The 18632-nt window shown below is 54.6% G+C and overlaps 2 protein-coding genes across 10 annotated transcripts in view; one reads left to right on the forward strand and one right to left on the reverse strand.

Moving 5' to 3' along the window:
• PIK3CD (phosphatidylinositol-4,5-bisphosphate 3-kinase catalytic subunit delta) overlaps positions 1–4404 on the forward strand; it is a 60697-nt gene extending 56293 nt beyond the window's left edge. For 4 of the 6 annotated variants that reach the window (XM_005664978.3, XM_005664977.3, XM_021095291.1 and 1 more), the window contains 3 exons: positions 123–268; positions 500–632; positions 1533–3934. In XM_005664978.3, coding sequence (XP_005665035.1) covers positions 123–268; positions 500–632; positions 1533–1670 — 417 coding nt within the window. In that variant the 3' untranslated portion in view covers positions 1671–3934. Of the gene's footprint in view, positions 1–122; positions 269–499; positions 633–1532 lie in introns of all 6 variants that reach the window. The other 2 variants (XM_013998954.2, XM_021095292.1) reach the window with 1 other exon arrangement.
• The window catches only part of CLSTN1 (calsyntenin 1), a 78996-nt gene continuing 64062 nt past the window's right edge, over positions 3699–18632 (reverse strand). For 2 of the 4 annotated variants that reach the window (XM_021095294.1, XM_021095293.1), the window contains 10 exons: positions 15247–15409; positions 11235–11291; positions 9936–10093; positions 8737–8885; positions 8210–8436; positions 7519–7689; positions 7104–7249; positions 5946–6081; positions 5454–5638; positions 3699–5262 (listed from right to left, as the gene is read on the reverse strand). In XM_021095294.1, coding sequence (XP_020950953.1) covers positions 5068–5262; positions 5454–5638; positions 5946–6081; positions 7104–7249; positions 7519–7689; positions 8210–8436; positions 8737–8885; positions 9936–10093; positions 11235–11291; positions 15247–15409 — 1587 coding nt within the window. In that variant the 3' untranslated portion in view covers positions 3699–5067. The remainder of the gene's footprint in view (positions 5263–5453; positions 5639–5945; positions 6082–7103; positions 7250–7518; positions 7690–8209; positions 8437–8736; positions 8886–9935; positions 10094–11234; positions 11292–15246; positions 15410–18632) is intronic. The other 2 variants (XM_021095296.1, XM_021095295.1) reach the window with 1 other exon arrangement.

Raw genomic sequence — 18632 nt, forward strand, 5'->3', positions numbered from 1 at the left:
AGGGCGGCGCTGGCCCTCCCGCACTGCACGCAGATGCAGCGCTCGGAGCCCTGCCGGTGTCCTCTCCCTCCCCAGCGCCCCCCTTTCCGACTCCTCTTCAGTCCGCTCTTCCCTCCCCTTAGCTGTTCCACATTGATTTCGGCCACTTCCTGGGAAATTTCAAAACCAAGTTTGGAATCAACCGTGAGCGAGTCCCGTTCATCCTTACCTATGACTTTGTCCACGTGATCCAGCAGGGGAAGACGAATAATAGTGAGAAATTTGAAAGGTGATGGTGCCCCAGGCTCCCGGATGCTGCCTGGTCAGGGGGGAGCCCAGGCTGGGTGCAGGGACGGGCCTCAGCTCGCAGTACACCCTGGAGGGGGGCAGAGTGGGGGGCCAGTTAGCGAGGCCGGGGCTCTGGGCACAGGGCTATTTCCAGGGCAGAGGGCAGGCTGGCCGGCGGGTCCCTGTGGGAGCAGCTGGGAGGACCCAGACCCTCCCGCTGCCTCCGCCACAGGTTCCGGGGCTACTGTGAACGAGCCTATGCCATCCTGCGGCGCCACGGGCTGCTCTTCCTCCACCTCTTCGCCCTGATGCGGGCAGCAGGCCTGCCTGAGCTCAGCTGCTCCAAAGACATCCAGTACCTCAAGGTAAATGCCAGGGCGGGGCCCATTAGGAGACCAAGTGGCCCCAGATGTCCCTCGTGACTCGCACGTCCTCACACCGGCCTGGGACCTGGGTTGGGGGGGTTCAAGCCCCGGTTCTGCAGTGGATGGGCCCCACCCTGCCTTACCCCCCCCTACTGCAGGCCGTGGGTGTTTCCAGTTGTACAAGAGGCCAGATTCAATTAGGGCTCCCTCCAAGGTTAAATAATGTTTATCCCCGGAGTTCCCGTCTGGGCTCAGGGGTTAACGAACCCAACTAGTATCCATGAGGACGCAGGTTCGATCCCTGGCCTTGCTCAGTGGGTTAAGGATCTGGCACTGCCATGAACTACAGTGTAGGTTGCAGGTGTGGCTCAGATCCTGTGTTGCTGTGGCTGTGGTGTAGGCCGGCAGCTGCAGCTCTGATTCAACCCCTAGCCCGGAAACCTCCATAAGCCGCCGGTGTGGCCCAAGAAAGACAGAAATGAAACATTTTTCCTTCCTGCATCTTTTCAGTTTATGAGACTCCGGGCAGGGAGTGAGGGTGGAGGCCGCAGCCCCTGCCGGGTGTCCTCTTTGGAGCCCAGGTCCTGGGATGAAACTGCTCCCCACTTACCCCTCCTGCCAGCTCCAAAGGAGAAGGCCAGGCTGCCCGTCCACCACGGGGCCAAGACCTCTTGGCACGAGCTGGCATCTTATTTTGAGGATGGGTCAGGGGCCTGCCTTGGTTGAGGAGCAGAAGGACGAGCTCTTCCCAGGGGAGCTGCCGCATGGCCACCTGTCTCCCTCCGTGGGGTTCTGCGAGGACGGAGCTTGAGCTGCCCAGAGGGCGGAGGTGCAGGGGGGCAGGAGGGGTCCCGGTGGAGCCCCTCAGTGTGGACGCCCACTGCTTTGATTTTGCCTCAGGACTCTCTGGCCTTGGGGAAAACGGAGGAGGAGGCGCTAAAGCACTTCCGGGTGAAGTTTAACGAAGCCCTCCGGGAGAGCTGGAAAACCAAAGTGAACTGGCTGGCCCACAACGTGTCCAAAGATAACAGGCAGTAGCAGCCCCTCCAAGCCCTGGGTCCGGAGACATGCAAGCCACCTGTCTTGGGAGCCAGGCACCCTCAGCCACCCTCTGGGGTCTAAAAGCCTGAACCGCATCCTTGGAAAAGAACCTACACAATCGCCTTTTGTTTACACTGGTTATTTATTTATGACTTGAAACGTTTCAGGAACCCAACAGCCATAAACGGAAACGCGCCCTTCGCGCAGGGCAGGGGCACTGTTCCCCGTCGGAGCCCTGGGCACTTTGAAGCTGCATCTTGCCGAGGATTTGTAACCTCAAGTCTTCCAGCTGGTGGATCTGGAGCCAGCAAGGACTGTTCTCCCATGGAGGAGTTTCCCCAGGCTCCCGCTGGACCACACAGGTCTTGGGGCCTGGCAGCTACCTGGTGCCTCTGCCCAGACAGGGCGCCCACGCGTCTTCGCCCCTCCACCTCTGGGCCCTCCGTTGACTGAGTTCTCGCCACTCCTGGAGGATGCCCAGGTACCCTCTAGATTCAGGGATGCTTGCTTTCCACTTGTAAAGGGACTCTTGGGTACGGGAATTCTCTCATCTCTGCTGTAAAGCGATTTTGTTATAGCGGGTAAGAAAAAAAATTGCCGAACTACTTATTCAACCTCTATGGCTAAGGAGAACAGCTCCAGCCCCCGTCAAGTGCAGGGCACCCTGGTCCTTGAGACACGTGAAAAAGATCTGAACTTGACTGAGCTCATCCTGGTCGCGGATCAAGATGCAGACAGGTGCAAGTAATTTGTGCAATTATGAGTAACCTCCTCTGAAGGTGGGTTTAGAGGTGGTGCAGGACCCACTCTCTCCCACTTACCTTTGAGAACCTGCCCCAAGGACCCAGGTACCAGAAGCGTGAGGGTTGGGGGGTGAGGTGGCGTCTTCTCCTCTGCCAGTAACTAGCTTGCAGTGGTTCAGGCTCAGCCTTAGGTGCATCTGAACTTGAGAAATGCAACTTCCCGGGCCTCCCCCAGCCTTCTGAAGCCAACTCTGGAGATGGGGCCAAGGATCTGGGCTTGCAGAAGCCCCCAGGTGAGCTTACCACATTAACAGCCGACTCAGGCTCCCCCGAGCTACACTGTTTACCTCTCAAGGCCTTGCGGGGCTCAGCAGATCCAGAGGTAGCTGCTGTCTTGAGCCCAGGTGCATGGCCTGCAGAAAAGCCCAGGAGCCAACTGTTTTTGGGTAAGGGGCATGGCCCAGAGCAATCCGTGCCATCCTGAGCCCCACGGGCCACCCCGGTTCCCAATCAACTGCTCCATTCATCAGGCCCACCTCACCTGTTTGGAAATAGGAAAAGCCGAGGGTATGTCTGTTATTTATTTAAATGAGCCTGTGCTTCTCGGAATGGGCAGCACGCTGCATACACACAGCAATTCCTGGTTTGTGCGCACAGCCTGTGTGCCTGGCGAGAAGAATGTTTTCTATTTTTTTTTTTTTTAAATCATTGCTGTTTCTGTATGTGAAAGGCCAGTTCAACATAACTGACATAGGTTGAGACTGGCACGCTGAAAAACCTTGAAAGAGAAGGCAAAACAGATTAAAAGAAATAAAAGCCTTTGTATGTTATGTTCTTGGCTCTAAAAGAAACAAGGGAGTAAGAGGACAGGGTTAAAATGAAAGCAAGGAGTTCCCAAGGTGGCACAGCAGAAATGAATCTGACGAGCATCCATGAGGACGCAGGTTCGATCCCTGGCCTCGCTCAGTGGGTTAAGGATCCGGGTTGCTGTGAGCTGTGGTATAGGTCGCAGACGCGGCTCGGATCTGGCATTACTGTGGCTGTGGTGTAGACCGGCAGCTGTGGCTCCGATTCTACTCCTAGCCTGGGACCCTCCATGTGCCATGAGTGTGGCCTTAAAAAGACAAAAAATAAAATAAAAACAAGAGGGAGTTTCTTGGTGGCTTAGGGGGTTAAGGATTTGGCATCGTCACCAGGATTTCACTCCTCGCCTGGGAACTTCCATGTGCCATGGGTGGGACCAGACAAAGAAAACAAGGCAAAAAACAACCCACTCTCTCACTGGAGTTAGAACCAGACTTTATTGTAGTGTATACACTTTCTGACCTATCATCAATATACACATCTGAAAAGTGACACCGCGGCGGCTATAGACGGGCCTGCCTCCACAGAGCGTCTACCCATTGTCTAAACAGAGCAGCTACAGCGACAGCACATAGGGGGATGGCCACACAGGACGCAGGACAGCTGGCAGTGTCCTCGAAACTAGCAGTTATGATCACAGAACAGTGTTCAAAATTATCTCCCCCCGTTTTAGAAATTAAAGTTTTACATGTAACTGAAAACCCGAGGGCTTTAGGGGTTTTAGCTTCCCTTGCCCTACCCCACCTGCTGGGCGTGGGCTTGACCCCAGGACTCTGCGGAGGATGGGGAGTCGAGCACTGCCTTGGGGCCATGGGGTGTCGTTTCAGCAAATCTGCAGATCCCTCAGGCCTGCTGGCGTCTCCAAACCAAGCGCTCAGAGGGTCTGCACCGACCGTGAGATTGCCGTGTGCTCCCACGGCAAGGAGGTGGACAGGGGCTCGGGGTGAAGCCCCAGGCTGCGCCCGAGTCCAGGTTCCTGCACAAGGAGCTGCCAGTCCTCGGAGAAGCGAGCAACGAGGCCGGGGACCCCAGCTCCCCCTCTCCCCTCCCGCCAAGGCAGGAATGGGCAGAATCCCAAAGAAAAGACTGGCCATCTCCAGCCTCCCAAGAGGGTCCCTGATCTGGTCCCGTCCTGCCAGGCAGCACACCGATGTGCACGCCCCCGCTAACCCGGCCACATGCCGAGGCCCGACGCCGAGACCAGGAGGTCACTGGCTGTGAGAAGGACGCACCCCTTCCTCACCTCCGCGGGGGACGGAGAGGGCAGGGGCCTTGGTCCCTCCCAGGCTCAGTGTCGCCCCTTCACTTTGCATCCAGCCCTGGATTACACTAGCACAGAAGACACGAGGAGTCCCAATTTATTTACAAAATATTAAAAAGTCAGTTCATCTACATATGAACCCCCATTCTGCCATTTTATACATGCACTAGTTTGGAAAAAATAAAAACTTTTTCTTTAAAAAAAAAAAGGGAAAAAAAGGATTAGCAGGTGGGAGTGAGCAATTCTAAACCTTTGTCAAGGAGTCCAGGCACCGCGCATCTCCGGCGGCGAGACAGGGAGTGTCAGCTCCTCACATAACTTAAGAGACCTGGGGGTGGCGGCAGCGGCGGCGGTGGGAGCAGGGGGGCCTAGAGTCCTACACACCAAGCGGGGGCAGAGGCGGGGGGCGGGTCGGCAGACCGACTGGCCAGAATGACTTTGTACACCGTGGACCCTCGGGGCGAGCGCAGAGATGACAGTGGAGTCTCTTGAAGCAGGAAAGTGGGGGGACGGAGGGGCGGCCGGCTCAGTAGCTGAGGGTGGAGTCGTCCCACTCCAGCTGCTGCTGCCTGCTGGCCGTCTGCTGGTCGCCATGCTCCCCCTCCTCCTCCTCGCTGCTCTCCGACTCGGCGCTGGTGATGTCATCCTCCTCGTCCCCGTCCTCGCTCTCCTCTTCCTCCTCCTCCTCCTCCTCCTCGCTGCTGTGCTGGTCCTCGTAAGTCTGGCAAAGAAATGCCCCGGGGCCGGTGACTCCAGCCCCTGCCCCGGCTCACCACCCAGCAGCGTTTGCTGGCCTCACCGAGGGCGAACCGGGTCCCCGGGGTTCTCAGTGTCCCCACATAGTCAGCGGACGGGCCACGCAATGCACAGGAGCATGAAGGGGGCCTGCAGGTGTCCCCCGCCTGCACCTACCTCCATGGGGTTCACGGTGATGGTCAAGGCGGAGTCGTCCCAGTCCATCTCGTTCTCCTTCCCGCTGTCCTGGTCCCGCATGGTTCTCTGGTGGGCGGCCCGGATCCGGAACACCCCCAGGATGATCATGAAGACCAGGAAGCTGACACACACGACGATGACCACTGTGGCGGTGCTGGGGACGACTGCGGGGAGGAGGGGATGGGACAGCTGGGACGGCGAGCCCTGACCCGGGGCTCCCAGTGGGCCCCCGACGGCCTCCGCCCCCAGGGAACAGGCAGACACGCAGGGAAAGGCTCAGCCCAGGTGCGAATGTGGGTTCGGGCCCTCCCTGCCCTGTGGCCGGGGGTCAGGAACGCTGCCCTCTGCCGGCGCCTCGGTTGCCTTGTGGGTGATGTGGAGGGAGAGCCAGGTTGGCCGGAGGGGGGGGTGGGCATCCACCGTCGCCTGCAGGGACGGCAGAGGTCATGGGGCTTCTCCCCACAGTCCTACCTGCGAACGGGTGGGGATTGGCCAGGTTGTGACCCGAGAGATCAATGAAGGAGCGGTGCTCGGGGTGGACGAACTGCGGCTGCGCGGCCATGTGGCTGGCATGGTCCACGGGGTTGGCCGTGTGGATCACGTTCACCTGGGCAGAGACAGAGGGCAGCCTGCGTGGGTCCGGGAGGTGGCAATGCACCTGAGATGCTGACAGGGCGAGCACCCCCGCAGTGGGTTTGCTCGTGGGCGGGAAAAGGTCGGGAGAAGCCAAGGAGACTGTGGTGACAACCCTCCTGCTGTCCGCAAGACACCCCGCTGTCCTCAGAGCTCAGTTTTATTGTACCTCATCAAATAACTCAGCCGCATCAGATGGGAGGAGAAAAGCCAGCACCACTGCTGGCCCGTCACCACCACGGGTCCCTTGGAAAGACCCAGACACAGACCATTTCACCTTTTCTCCACAGCGCAGCCACATGAAAGAGGGTGCAGCTTGGCCTCTATTTGCTTTCCAATCGGCCACCCTTTGCTTCAAACCAAACACTCAAGGATGCTTCGGCCCTGAGTTCAGCGCCCTGCTGCTACGGGGTCACAGTGGAGCGTTCAATTGCCGAGCAGAACCCTGGGGCCACGTCTCCCGACACAGAAGCTCTGGGTGGCAGGAAAGGTTTCAGAGCAGGACGAGTGCCCTCTGGCCATTATGGCCTGAGTCACCGTGACCAGGCTCAGGGGCCAGCCGCCCCTCGCCCCGGGCCCAGGATTGGTTTACAGCAGGGCCAGCCATCTACGAAGAACCCCTGGTTCCCTGGGTGCCGCTCTTTTGAAAGAAGCGTCAAATCTCAAGAAGTGACCTTGCCCTGCCCCACCCCCCGGGGCACTGCCTGCCACGTGCTCTTGCCCGCCTCCCTCTAAAGGCCCCTCTTAGGCTGAGGCAGGCGGTAAAAGGGGGGCACTGCCCTGTAGCCTCAGCCCACCCAGGCAGAACCTGTCACCCCAAACCCCTGCAGGTCTGACCTGGAGCAGCCCCTCGGCTAGAAAAGGCAACCCTCCCCAGGATGAACCCAAACGGCAGCCACCACGAATGCTCGAAAACTTGGCGTCTGCCAGCCTCAGGGCCGTCGGGGAGGCCCGGCCCCGTGCTGCTGGCCCTGTGCAGCCGAGCCCCGCACTCACCTCCACCTGGAATTCGTTGCTGACATAGCGGCCATTCAGCTCAGAGCAGACGAGCTTGAACTTGCGGTCCAGCAAAGACCTGGTGTGCCAGTTCCGATAGCGCAGGAGGTGCAAGACCTCCTCGTAGCTGGCCATCGTGTCGACACCTGCGCAGGAGGGAAGACGCCGTGGCTGCGGCCCGGAGCACTGGCTGCCGGCCGAGGGAGGCTGCAGGCCGGCCCAGAGCCACCAGCCACACGCCGGAACCACCCCTCTTCTGAGGACAGGACCCCTTCCTGTCTGGTCTGAGAGAGCGGGCGGGCAGCCAGCACACGCCCCTTCCCACCTGCTCCAGGGTCTCTGCAGGCTCTGCGATGGCAGGAGACACGCAGAGCCTGGGCTTTCACCCTCCAGGTCTGGCCGCTTGGCCGCTCACCTGTGAAGACCATGCCCAGGTCAGAGCTGCTCACTTCGATGCCCTTCTGCTGCAGGCGGGCCGTGTCCACCTCCAGGGTCTCCTGCTCGCGGTTCAGCTCCTCTCCCTCCACCGTGACCTCGCAGGTGTCCAGGTCGTGCACGATCTCCTCAGACACCAGTGACTCTTGAACTGCAAAAAGGCCCAAACGGGAAATAGCTGAGACTGCGGAGCCCAGGGAGACAGGTTACAGCCGCCGGCCCGCCTGCTCGGCCTCAACTCAGAGCCCCTTCAGGGACCACAGACAGAGGTGCGGGACCGTCGCCTTCCAGAAGCAGGGGTGCTTTAAGCGTCTAGGAGGAGGGCCGCTGGGAAGGCCTGGGAATGGGGGAGGGGGCGCCTGTCCTGCTGTGGCCACGCAGCCAGCAGGAGCACCCCGACAGCATCGTCTGCCCGGGTCTCCACCCACAAGATCATCCTAGACGCTGCCGTCAAGCGGAAAAAGAGGAAAGGACCCTCCAGGTGGGTTTCCAAAGATGCCAACGCAGGTCCACAGGTCAGAGTCCAGAAGCAGACCCAAGAACAGCGTTCAGCAATCAAGTCTCCAACACCACAGAGGAAAGGGGCCAGGGGGTCAGCGGCGGCAGGGGGTTTCGGGTGCCCAGTTTCACGCCCAGGCAAAGGCGGCCATCCCAGGGAGAGGGGCTTGTACCTGTGGGGTCCTCGTCCCCTTCCCCTTCGGGCTCCACTTCTCGCGTGATGGTGCTGATGATCCGAAGCTCCGGGAAAAGGAAAACGCCCTCCGAGCTTTCAAATTCAGAAGCTGCTCGAGCAAAGTGGTGGATGCCACTCAGGCTGATCTTGGGCTCCTCCGGCTGCAAGACCATCACGTAGCCATCCAGCGGGGGGATGGAGATGCAGGTGGCCTCGCTGAAACACCTGCCAACCAGGAAGGGAGGGGAGGGGTCCGGGCTTTAGGAGGCAGCTGCGCAGGCCACGCAGGCGAAGGTGCATAAAGGTGGAGTTGGGGGGGGGGGGCTCCACGACTGCCTGTGGGCAGATGTCGGCAGGCTCCCCAGACGTCATTAATAAGCACCACTCAGGCTTTCTGGTAGGTAGTGATGGGTGACCTTGCTTTACAGAAGGAAGGCTGGGCTGTCTTAAAAACCTAAACACACACGTTTTCTTCCCCGGGGTCACGAAGCAAAGTCAGGTTTACTGTTAAGCATCGGTACGTACGTGACTGTGGTGGTGATTTTGAGCCTGCGGATCCCAGGGGTGGGGAACTGTCGCGAATTCAGGTAGGCAATGTGCTGCATGGCCTTATCCAAGTCCCCGACGTCCTCTCCCTCCAAGGTCAACACTGACTGGCTGGGGGTGGCATGGATCTGAAATGGTGCCAAAGAGGAAGAGAGAAGAGGAAGAAGGTTCTCATGGCAAGAAGCTCAAAACCACAAACCCTCTGGCAGAGAGGATTAGCTTGGGATTGACTGGAACTGGCAACTTGGAGAAGAAGAGCACATATAATTCGAGCGACGGTGACCCTATCATCCGAGGGCGAACACCTAAGGTGCAAACACGTCTGTGATAGAGTAGGAAATACCTCATTTAGTCTTTGTTCCTGGTTTCTGGCACACAGCTCCTAAGACCCTTGGGATTTTCTGAGTCACAGGAGCATCTGTTGTTATTCCCCCCAAGCTCCTTTCAGTTTACCGCAAGGAGGTGGCCCTTGGTGAGGCCCTCGATACGTTCTGGATGGGGGCTGGTTGCCGGAGGAACCAACCACGTGGTTAGACTGGCCCTTCGGCCCCACGCCCTGAACTCTGCGGCGGGGAGAGAGGCTGGAGATGGAGACACTGGTCAGTATCTACACGATGGACTGCAGGACACACCCAGCTGCCCAGAGCAGGTGCATGTGGAGGGGTGTGGGAGCCCCGTGCACCCTCCCGCACCCCTTGCTCAGGGCACCTCTTCTGCTTGCTTGTTCCTGAGCTGTATCCTTTACAATAAACCAGGAATAGCAAGTGAAGTGTTTTCTGGGGTTTTCAGAGCAGTTTTAACAAAAGACTGAACCTGAAAAGAGGGTGGGATCGTGGGCACCCTTGACTTTCAGCCATGCTGGACGGAAGTGTGAGTATGGGGGGGCTCAAGAGTTGCAGCTGGCAGCCGAGGGGCAGGTGTCTGGTGGGCAGTGGGATCTGGTGTCCTGTCAGTGTCAGGACTGAACGGGACTGCAGGACGCTCCAGGAGTTGCCGTCCAGAGAGCTGGAGAATGGGTGCAGGAAAAAACTCCACCTGTGGTGTTGGAGGAGCTGGGAGTAAAAAGAGCTCAGGACCCATCACAGACCAGCCCTGTGCCAACAGCCATTGCTCTTGTGGTCAAGGAGTCGTGGGTGCCGGGCAGGTGAGTGCTCAGCAGGCAGGTTAGAGGCTGTTACCTTGACGCCTCTGCCGCTGTCTTCGGGGAGGTGCAGCTCCAGCCCCTCTTTGCAGGTATACAGACAGTCAATCACCTTCTTATCCGCCAACTTCCCGGAACGGATTGTCAGGCCAGCCAGATTACCTCGGAAAAACTGGGTCATGTGCAGATCGCCACCTTCAGAACGGGGTTGGGGGGAGGGAAGAGCAGTCATGAGCGCAGCCCAGGGTGGCGCTCACCGTCACTTTTCAATGCAGTGTTACCGGTGGTGGCAGCTTGATGGGTGGACATGCGGGTTAGTTCCTACCAGATCCTGTTAGGCTTGCGATCGACATGAAAGCACAATGAGGAAATTAAATGGTTTATGGTCATGCACGTGGCCTAGAGAAGAGAGGAGCTGGGGGTCCCTCGCCCAAAGCCCAGAAGCTAAGAGGCCCCATGAGTGTCCCTGGTAAGGGTGGCCTCTGCTGCACCTGCCACTATGATGCACAAGTGACATTATACCGGTGCCAGCCTCCTCAACCGCTGCCTTGACAGTCAGCTAGGTCAGGCGCTGGGCTGCTTTTCCTAACTTGGGGCTGCATACAAACCCGGGGCGAGCACACACACAGGACCAGAGAGGCAAAGGGATGCTTCAAGCCCCACCCTGCACTTAGGAACCTCAGGTCACGGCCGCCCATATGGCTATTTTGTGAAGACCCAGCATGCCTGTCTCCACCGCTGCGGAGAAATGGGAAGTGAAGACGTAAGAAAAACCCAGAAAGGGGCCCTTGACAGACGGTAACGAAGAGCCAAGACCAGGTGGAACTAAAGGCTGTCTGTACACGGAAGGAGGAGAAGCCTAGCAGCACGTCCAGTCCTGATAAGGACGGAGGACAGTAACCCACCGCTGGGGATCGAGACGGCTGAGAAACACGATTCAACATGTATCGTCAGTCAGGACAGGCGATCCAGACACGAATCTTTTCCTGTCTCGTGGTTCAGACACATGAGAAGCAGGAGGTGGCCTCCCAAACCTGCCATGAGATGTCAGGGGGGGCGCCTCAGGCAGTGGGATGGGGTAAAACTTGATGTGGATAAAAAGATTTCCATTAGTGCACTGCGTTAACGCATCAGACGCTCACACTTCGACTGGGGTCAGAATGGGCAGAAAAGGGAAATCCCACGATGCAATGGGGGCAGCATAAGGCAAAGCAGCAGCTCAAAAAGTCTGGGACCAAAATGCAATGTGGGCATCTCATGCGAAATGTGCAATGAATTGATGTCTCGTTTTTAAATGAAACACAATAGTGAACCGTAGGCAAAAAAGTCCAGGAACCTGCAGAGGCCATAGGCTCAGGCTCAGTTTCATTGTCATTTTCAACTCCTGAATATTCTGTAGAAAAGCAAGACAGACAATAGAAAAGGACCAAGAGGTTATTAGGCTCTTCAAACTGGACCTTGAAAATTAGTTTTGAAAAGCTACCAAACACAAACACAAAGAGAAAAGGTCCCCTCTCGTCCCTCCTGGGGACAATACTCGACCTGGATAGAGCCTGGACTTGGTCACCTTTCCCCGAAGAGATACTGACCACACCCAGGCTTCTTTCCCTCCTTTTATTCCACCTTCCAGAGGCCTTCTTGCCAAAGCACAGGTTGGATTTATTCATTTATTTGTCTTTTTTTTAGGGCTGCACCCAAGGCATATGGAGATTCCCAGGCTAGGGGTCGAATCGGAGCTGTAGCTGCCGGCCTACACCACAGCCACAGCAACTCGGGATCTGAGCCGCATCTGCAATCTACACCACAGTTCATGGCAACACTGGATCCTTTAATCCACTGTGCAAGGCCAGGCCTTAAACCTATATCCTCATGGATGCTAGTTGGGTTTGTCACTGCTAAGCCACAACAGGAACTCCATCAGGTTGGATTTAAAATAAGAGGAGGGAGCTCCCGTTGTAGCTGAGGAGTAACGAACCCAACTAGTATCCATGAGGGTGCGGGTTTGATCCCTGGCCTTGCTCAATGGGTTAAGGATCCAGCGTTGCTGTGGCTGTGGTGTGGCTCTGATTGGACCCCTAGCCTGGGCACTTCCCTTTGCCGCAGGGGCATCCCTAAAAAGCAATAATAATAATAATTAAATATAATAATAAAACAAGATGAGTAAAAGCTGGCACTGAATGTACTGATCTCCTCAGGCTGTGCTGTCAAGCAGGACAATTCGAGGTGGCGGCCGACGTCCCCGGCATAAGCTTCACCCACCCTGGGCCACGGCAAGGGGAAGAACTTATACCAGTGAAACGGGACCCATGTGGGAGCATCCAGAGCCTGGGATGGAGTGAACAGGTGTGTCTTTTTTGAAGGTTCAAAACGAGTTCACATCGGTCTAGACTTTGACCTCTAAGTGACAGAGGAAAGAAGGCATTTTTAACCACTTTTTCTGAACAAGAAGGGAGAGTCCGGGGTTGAGGAACTCACCCAGAGAAACCTACTCAATCGGTGACGGGCCTGGGGACACGAAGCCTCACAGGGGCTGCGGCTCCCAACCCTGTGTCCTGGGCAGAGGCACGGCCCAGCGATGGGTTATAGACTCTCTACTTTCCAGCCCCGCGGCACAGGCCTCTCCACTGTGTGCTGCAGCCTCGTGGGGACGTGCTGGGGATGAGGCCAGGCGGGCGCAGGTGAGCCCAGAGCCCGCGGCACCTACGTCCCTCCCACACACAGAACTGGCGCTGTAGCTGTTGCCCTGAGTGGGGCCTACGGCCCAGGCTGCAGGGAGAAGCAAGACCTTCCTCCTCTTTAACTAAAATTTCTATAAACTTGTGTTTGGCTTGGAAGTGCAGGCATATTTTTCTGGCTAAGGATCCTGAGAGGCAGAGGTAGGAAGAGGAGATGAGAGGGGGTGAAAGGAGCTGCCACTTGCCAGCAGAGACACTGTGACCTGAACGGAGGAGGTGGGGGCAGGATGGAACATGGGGATTTATGCGACCCCATGCAGCCAAATTCCCAGAACCCCGAACAACAGTTAACTTCACCCTTGTATTCTTATTCTTACTTTTAAAATCATTATTTAAATTAGGAAGCTAATTTGAACTGAAATTTTACTTTTTTGGGGGTGGGCTGGGGTTTGTGCCCATGGCATGTGGAAGTTCCCGGGCCATGGATCAAACCTGAGCCACAGCAGCGACCTGAGCTGCTGCAGTGACAGCAGTGGATCCTTAACCCACTGCACCACAAGGGAACTCCTGAACTGAAATTTTAAGAACAACAACAAAAGGAATTCCCTGGTGGCCTAGTGGTTTAAGGACTCGGCATTGTCACTGCTATGACACAGGTTCAATCCCTGGCCTAGGAACTTGCTTCGGGTGTGGCCAAAAATAATCAAATAAAAGAATAACAACTAAAAAATTCCTATGTGCTTGATAATTTATTCCTCATTCCTTGTCTCACGTTCTACTTTCTCATGGGTGAACCACCACCAGAATTAAAACTGGAAATTCGTTCAAGTGGTTCACTGTGAAATGCTGTCTCATTCCTTTTCATTTAAAAGGACCTGCAAGAACATGATGAAATTCAAATTCTAAAAGTGCAAAGCCGTCTTGGAAATTCGGCTCTTTAATCAATTTCTAACCTGATACAAAGTACAATGTTTTCATAGGAAGGGAGAAAGCAGGCCTATTCAGCAGGTGCATGCAGTGATGGCAACACTGTGAAGGGACCCGATGCAGCGTCAAGGGCAAGGGTGGAGGGGAGGCCCACGAACCTTGAGGGAAGACAAGAGACGTCCGTGAACGCGGATGGGAAAAATTACTATCGAAATTTAGTCTTTCCCCTTGGTTATAAATGCCAGCTGCAAACCATAGGACTAGGAGCAGAAACTGACTTTGCCAACAGAGATCACTGCCCATCTTTGTGACAAGCACTGTCACAGAGGCCCTCGCTACACTTGGCAGGTGATGGACTTGTCGGATCTTCATGTGCTAATAAAGCAGCACAGGTATTATTACCGCTTTACAAATTCAGCACTTTGGGACATTTGGAGTTTATTTTATGTATTTATTTTGCCACACCCACTGCATGTGGAAGCTCCCAGGCCAGGGATCGAACCTGCACTGCGGCTGCAACCTGTGCCACAGCTGTGGTAATACCAGATCCTTAACCTGCTGCACCACAGGGAAACTTCCCAGAGTTTATATTTGTGTGTGGTGTGGGGTGTGTTCTAGGTTCATTGATTTCCAGGAATGTGGCCGTCCTGCGTTTCCAACACCACCTACTGAAGAGACTGTCTTGCCTCCTCTGTTGAAGAGTCACTGTCCACAGGTGTGTGGATTTATTTCTAGGCTCTCTGTATTCTGTCCCATTGGTCCATAGGGCTGTTTTAGTGCCAATAACCATGCTGTTTAGATGATGGAAGCTTTGTAGTGCTGCCTGAGGTCTGGGAGGGCTATGCCTCTGGCTTTGTTCTTTTTCCTCTGGATTGCTTTGGCAAATCTGGGTCTTTTATGGTTACAAATTTAGTACTTTGTAATTGTATTTCCATTTGATTTGATGCTTTTGAAGTCCTCTATGTTTTATTTTATGGATTAATAAGAACTTTTCCTGAGAAGGGGTCCCAATCAATGGCTCCATGGCACAGAAAAGGTCGACACCCCAGCTTGGTGGGCCATCGGCCCGGGTTCAAATCCCAGCGGGTAACGTGGTTTGCTCCTTAGCTTTTCAGCTCTGAGGTAGGGATAAAAAGAGCTTCTGCCCCACGGATTTATTGTTAGACTTAACGAGACAGTGTGCGTAGTAAAGTCATCGGCACACAGCCTGCCAATGAAAACAAGAATAAAAGGTCTTATCTCGCTGGTGGCTGTCGTCACATCCGGTCCTGCTCCCGCCTGTGGGACCCTCCCCATCGCAGGCCTCGCTGCAGGTGAAGGTGCTCCCACCAGATGATCAAGTGCTCAGTACTCGGACCACCCTCAGGACCCAAACAACTCACATGCCTGTGCCTGAGGGCTGCCTCTTTGTTTTTGTAAACTTTCCAACAAACAGATTAACCTAAGAACCGTTCCTCCGTGACACTGTCCCCTCTCTGCAAGGCTCCCTCCTGGGTCCCCGAGAAACGTGTTCCAGTCCCTCTATGCCTTTGGGGAGCACTGTACACAGAGCTGCCCCGCCGCCGGACAGTAGCAGTGCCCCCAGAAGGGGGATGAAAAGGGGATGAAAAGATAAAGGAGAGGACAGGACGGGGGGTGGGTGCACTGGAGATGCTGGGAAGAGCCTGTTGGCACCAACACAGCAGAGACGAGTGACAGGATTCCTGAGAACCGGGGGCAACCCAGGGCCGGTGACCGCGACCGTACCTTGCCAGCAAGCTCCGACCACGAGCTGCGTTTCAATACTGGACGGGTGAAGTGGGTAATCCTCAGTCACAGAGAAGGGCTCGTGAGAAGCGCCGTCCACGTAGAGCACCACGCTTGGGATGTCCACGTTGAGGACATAGTGGTGCCACTCCTCGTCACAGACCTACGAGGCCAAGGGCATAAGTGTGAAATGTCACCTTCCCACTCACCCAAGGACACAGCAATGACAGCCACACAACTGGACACGGTGAAAAGCACCCGAGAGGAATCTCCGTCTTCCTACGAAGGAAAAGATTCAAAACAAGGAAAACATCCATTGCACATCTCTCCCCAAAGGGCCGAGGCGACACCACCATCTCGGGGACATCTCCGACCCAGGGTGGGGGGTGGGGGGGTCACGTGACAAGGCCCCAAACAGGCAGCTCTTCTGCCAAGGGTGGGGCCCCAGGAACTTCAAGCATCGGCTGGAGGGACACCACCCACTGGGCTGGCCTGTCCTCTTCTGGTTCAAAATGCAAAAGGCCTCCAGCCTCACAGCGGGGCCCACTGGGGCAGGTGCATTTTCTTTTTCAGTTCAAAGGTGATGACTGGTCTAGACAAATAGGACACACCGTGCAGATGCCCAAATGAAACCATGCTCCTCTCCCATCACGAAGGAGCAGCACCCCATCACAGACCCCCAGCAAACCACTGGTGCACACGGAGCCAGGGGCAGACCACACCCTCCTTTGCCCTATCTAGAGAAGAGTGCTAGGCTGCGGGTGGGGGGCTGCAGTCTCCAAGGCTCTCGTTGGGTCTGGATTCCCTGACTGCTGGCTTTGGGGAAAGACGCAGGTGGGCAAGAACAGGGCCAGGCAGAGAAGGGGATGCTCTGGGATATGACATTTCTAAAAATGTTATCTCCAAAAAGCTTGCCTAATTTCCCTCCAAATTCGAAGAAACTGAAGCAAGGAGAAATCAAGAGCTTCAACAGACCAGAGGCATCAAAATGAATGAAGCAATTACCAAAGGTTAATTAACCCCAAAAGAAAACTGCTCCCTATAAGCTTGAGGAAAAATCCAAACCTCCAACATTACAAATATGTTTCTCATATACGAACAATACCTGTGTATATAAATGTATAATCACATATTTCTAAATAAAGGAATTGTACAGTAATTCACTGCGGACAGATAAGATCTTAACTTTAGTTTAAGTCTTTATTTAAAACAAGTTCTGGGGGGAGTTCCCGTTGTGGCGCAGTGGTTAACAAATCTGACTAGGAACCATGAGGTTGCAGGTTTGGTCCCTGCCCTTGCTGAGTGGGTTAAGGATCTGGCGTTGCCGTGAGCTGTGGTGTAGGTTGCAGACGCGGCTCAGATCCTGCGTTGCTGTGGCTCTGACGTAGGCTGGTGGCTACAGCTCCCATTAGACCCCCAGCCTGGGAACCTCCATATGCCGCGGGAGCGGCCCAAGAAATAGCAAAAAGACAAAAAAAAAAAAAAAAAAAACAAGTTCTGGGGAGTTTCCATAGTGGCTCAGTGGCAACGAATCTGACTAGTATCCACGAGGATGTGGGTTTGATTCCTGGCCTCGTTCAGTGGACTAAGGATCTGGCATTGCCGTGAGCTGTGGTGCAGGTCACAGACAGGGCTCGGATCTGGCATTGCTGTGGCTGTGGTGTAGCCTGGCGACTACAGCTCTGATTTGACCCCTAGCCTGGGAACTTTCCATATGCTGTGGGTGCGACCCTAAAAAGAAAAAACCCAAATTCTGTAATAATAAGCTCCTTCAGAAAGTAATTTATATTACACCCCCAGCTGGTGGGGTTTTTTTTTGGCCGTACCCATGGCATGCAAAAACGCCTGGGCGGGGGATCAAACCCGACCCACAGGAGTGACAATGCTGGATCCTTAACCCACTAGGCCATCCGGGAACTATTCCCAGTTTTTAAAAATGTTGCAGGTTTCTAGGGTATTAGTAGAATAACACTGCATTTATATCTCAGTAGTATTTGGTCAAAATCCATGAGCATATTCTGAGAATTTCTGCATACTATGAGTATAGCCAAAAAAAGAAAGAAAAATTAGAGTTAGCATAATTTTCTTGAAAACATGGTGATTCGGAGAGTAAAACCCCAAACCACAGACAACACCCACAACAATGCTGTTGGCACGGTTAAGTACGTGAAAGCTGAAAGTCAGGTGGAAAAAAGCAACAGGTTCTAATCCAAGAGATACCAGAGGGTGTGAGGCCACATTTTTTTTTTCAACACTTTATGAAAACACCAAAAGGGAGAGATGGAAACCTAAAGCTGGGGGGGAAAAAAATTCACGTTGACCAACTTTCTTTGCCAATTGTAGGAAAGCCAATTCCACGTAAAACTGAGGGAGGAGAGTTCCCGTCGTGGCGCAGCGGAAACGAATCTGACTAGTATCCATGAGGACGCAGGTTTGATCCCTGGTCTCGCTCAGTGGGTTAAGGATCTGCCATCGCCATGAGCTGTGGTGTAGGTCCCAGAGGCGGCTTGGATCTGATGTTGTTGTGGCTGTGGTGTAGGCTGGCAGCTATAGCTCCAATTCGACCCCTAACCTGGGAACCTCCATATGCCGCCGGTGCGACCCTAAAAGCCAAAAAACAAAAACAAAAACAAAACTGAGGGGGGAAATGACTGCAGCTCAACCCCCCACAAAAGTTTGGGGTATTTTGTTTGTTTAATGGCTGCACCCTCGGCACATAGAAGTTTTCAGGCCAGGGATTGAACATACACCATAGCAGTGACAGCAGTGACAATGCTAGATTCTCACCCCACTGAGCCACGAGGGAACTCCAATAGCAACATTTTAAGGAAGTAAATGAAGAGAGAAATTTTCTGTTCTTGGAAACCTTAAATCTGAGCCCGAGAGGTGACATCCAGCCAGAGTGACCTTCATATAAAGGCCACAGACAATATTCAAACAACAGGTAAGAACTCAGGCATTAACTGCTGCCATGAGCCCTTCCTGGGAACACACTTCCTAGGATCCAAATGACCAAAGATCAAGTGCTACAAGGATGGTGACACTGACCACTGACAGCTCCTTAAATCACAAAGCAGACACAGAGCTCAAGCAGATCAGAATCACAGACACCCCATTCTGATGGAGCCTGTAGAGCTCACACCCCATTTACAAGGTATAAAGAAGAAAGAGGAGCGTATTAAACAACCCCCTCTGGGAGGTAAGCAGCCAAATCTGAACTACGGGAAACTCTGTGGGACAAAAGTCTGATCTTGTCACTAAGTAAACGCCAGGAAAGAAGAGAAAAACCTAGATAGGCTGAAATAAACACAAAAGACCTACTGATTACAATGTAGGGCCCTTACTTGGATTCTGATGCCAACAAACAAAGTGTGAACACAAAAATC

Source organism: Sus scrofa, chromosome 6, assembly GCF_000003025.6.
Source record: "Sus scrofa isolate TJ Tabasco breed Duroc chromosome 6, Sscrofa11.1, whole genome shotgun sequence".
Taxonomy (NCBI): domain Eukaryota; kingdom Metazoa; phylum Chordata; class Mammalia; order Artiodactyla; family Suidae; genus Sus; species Sus scrofa.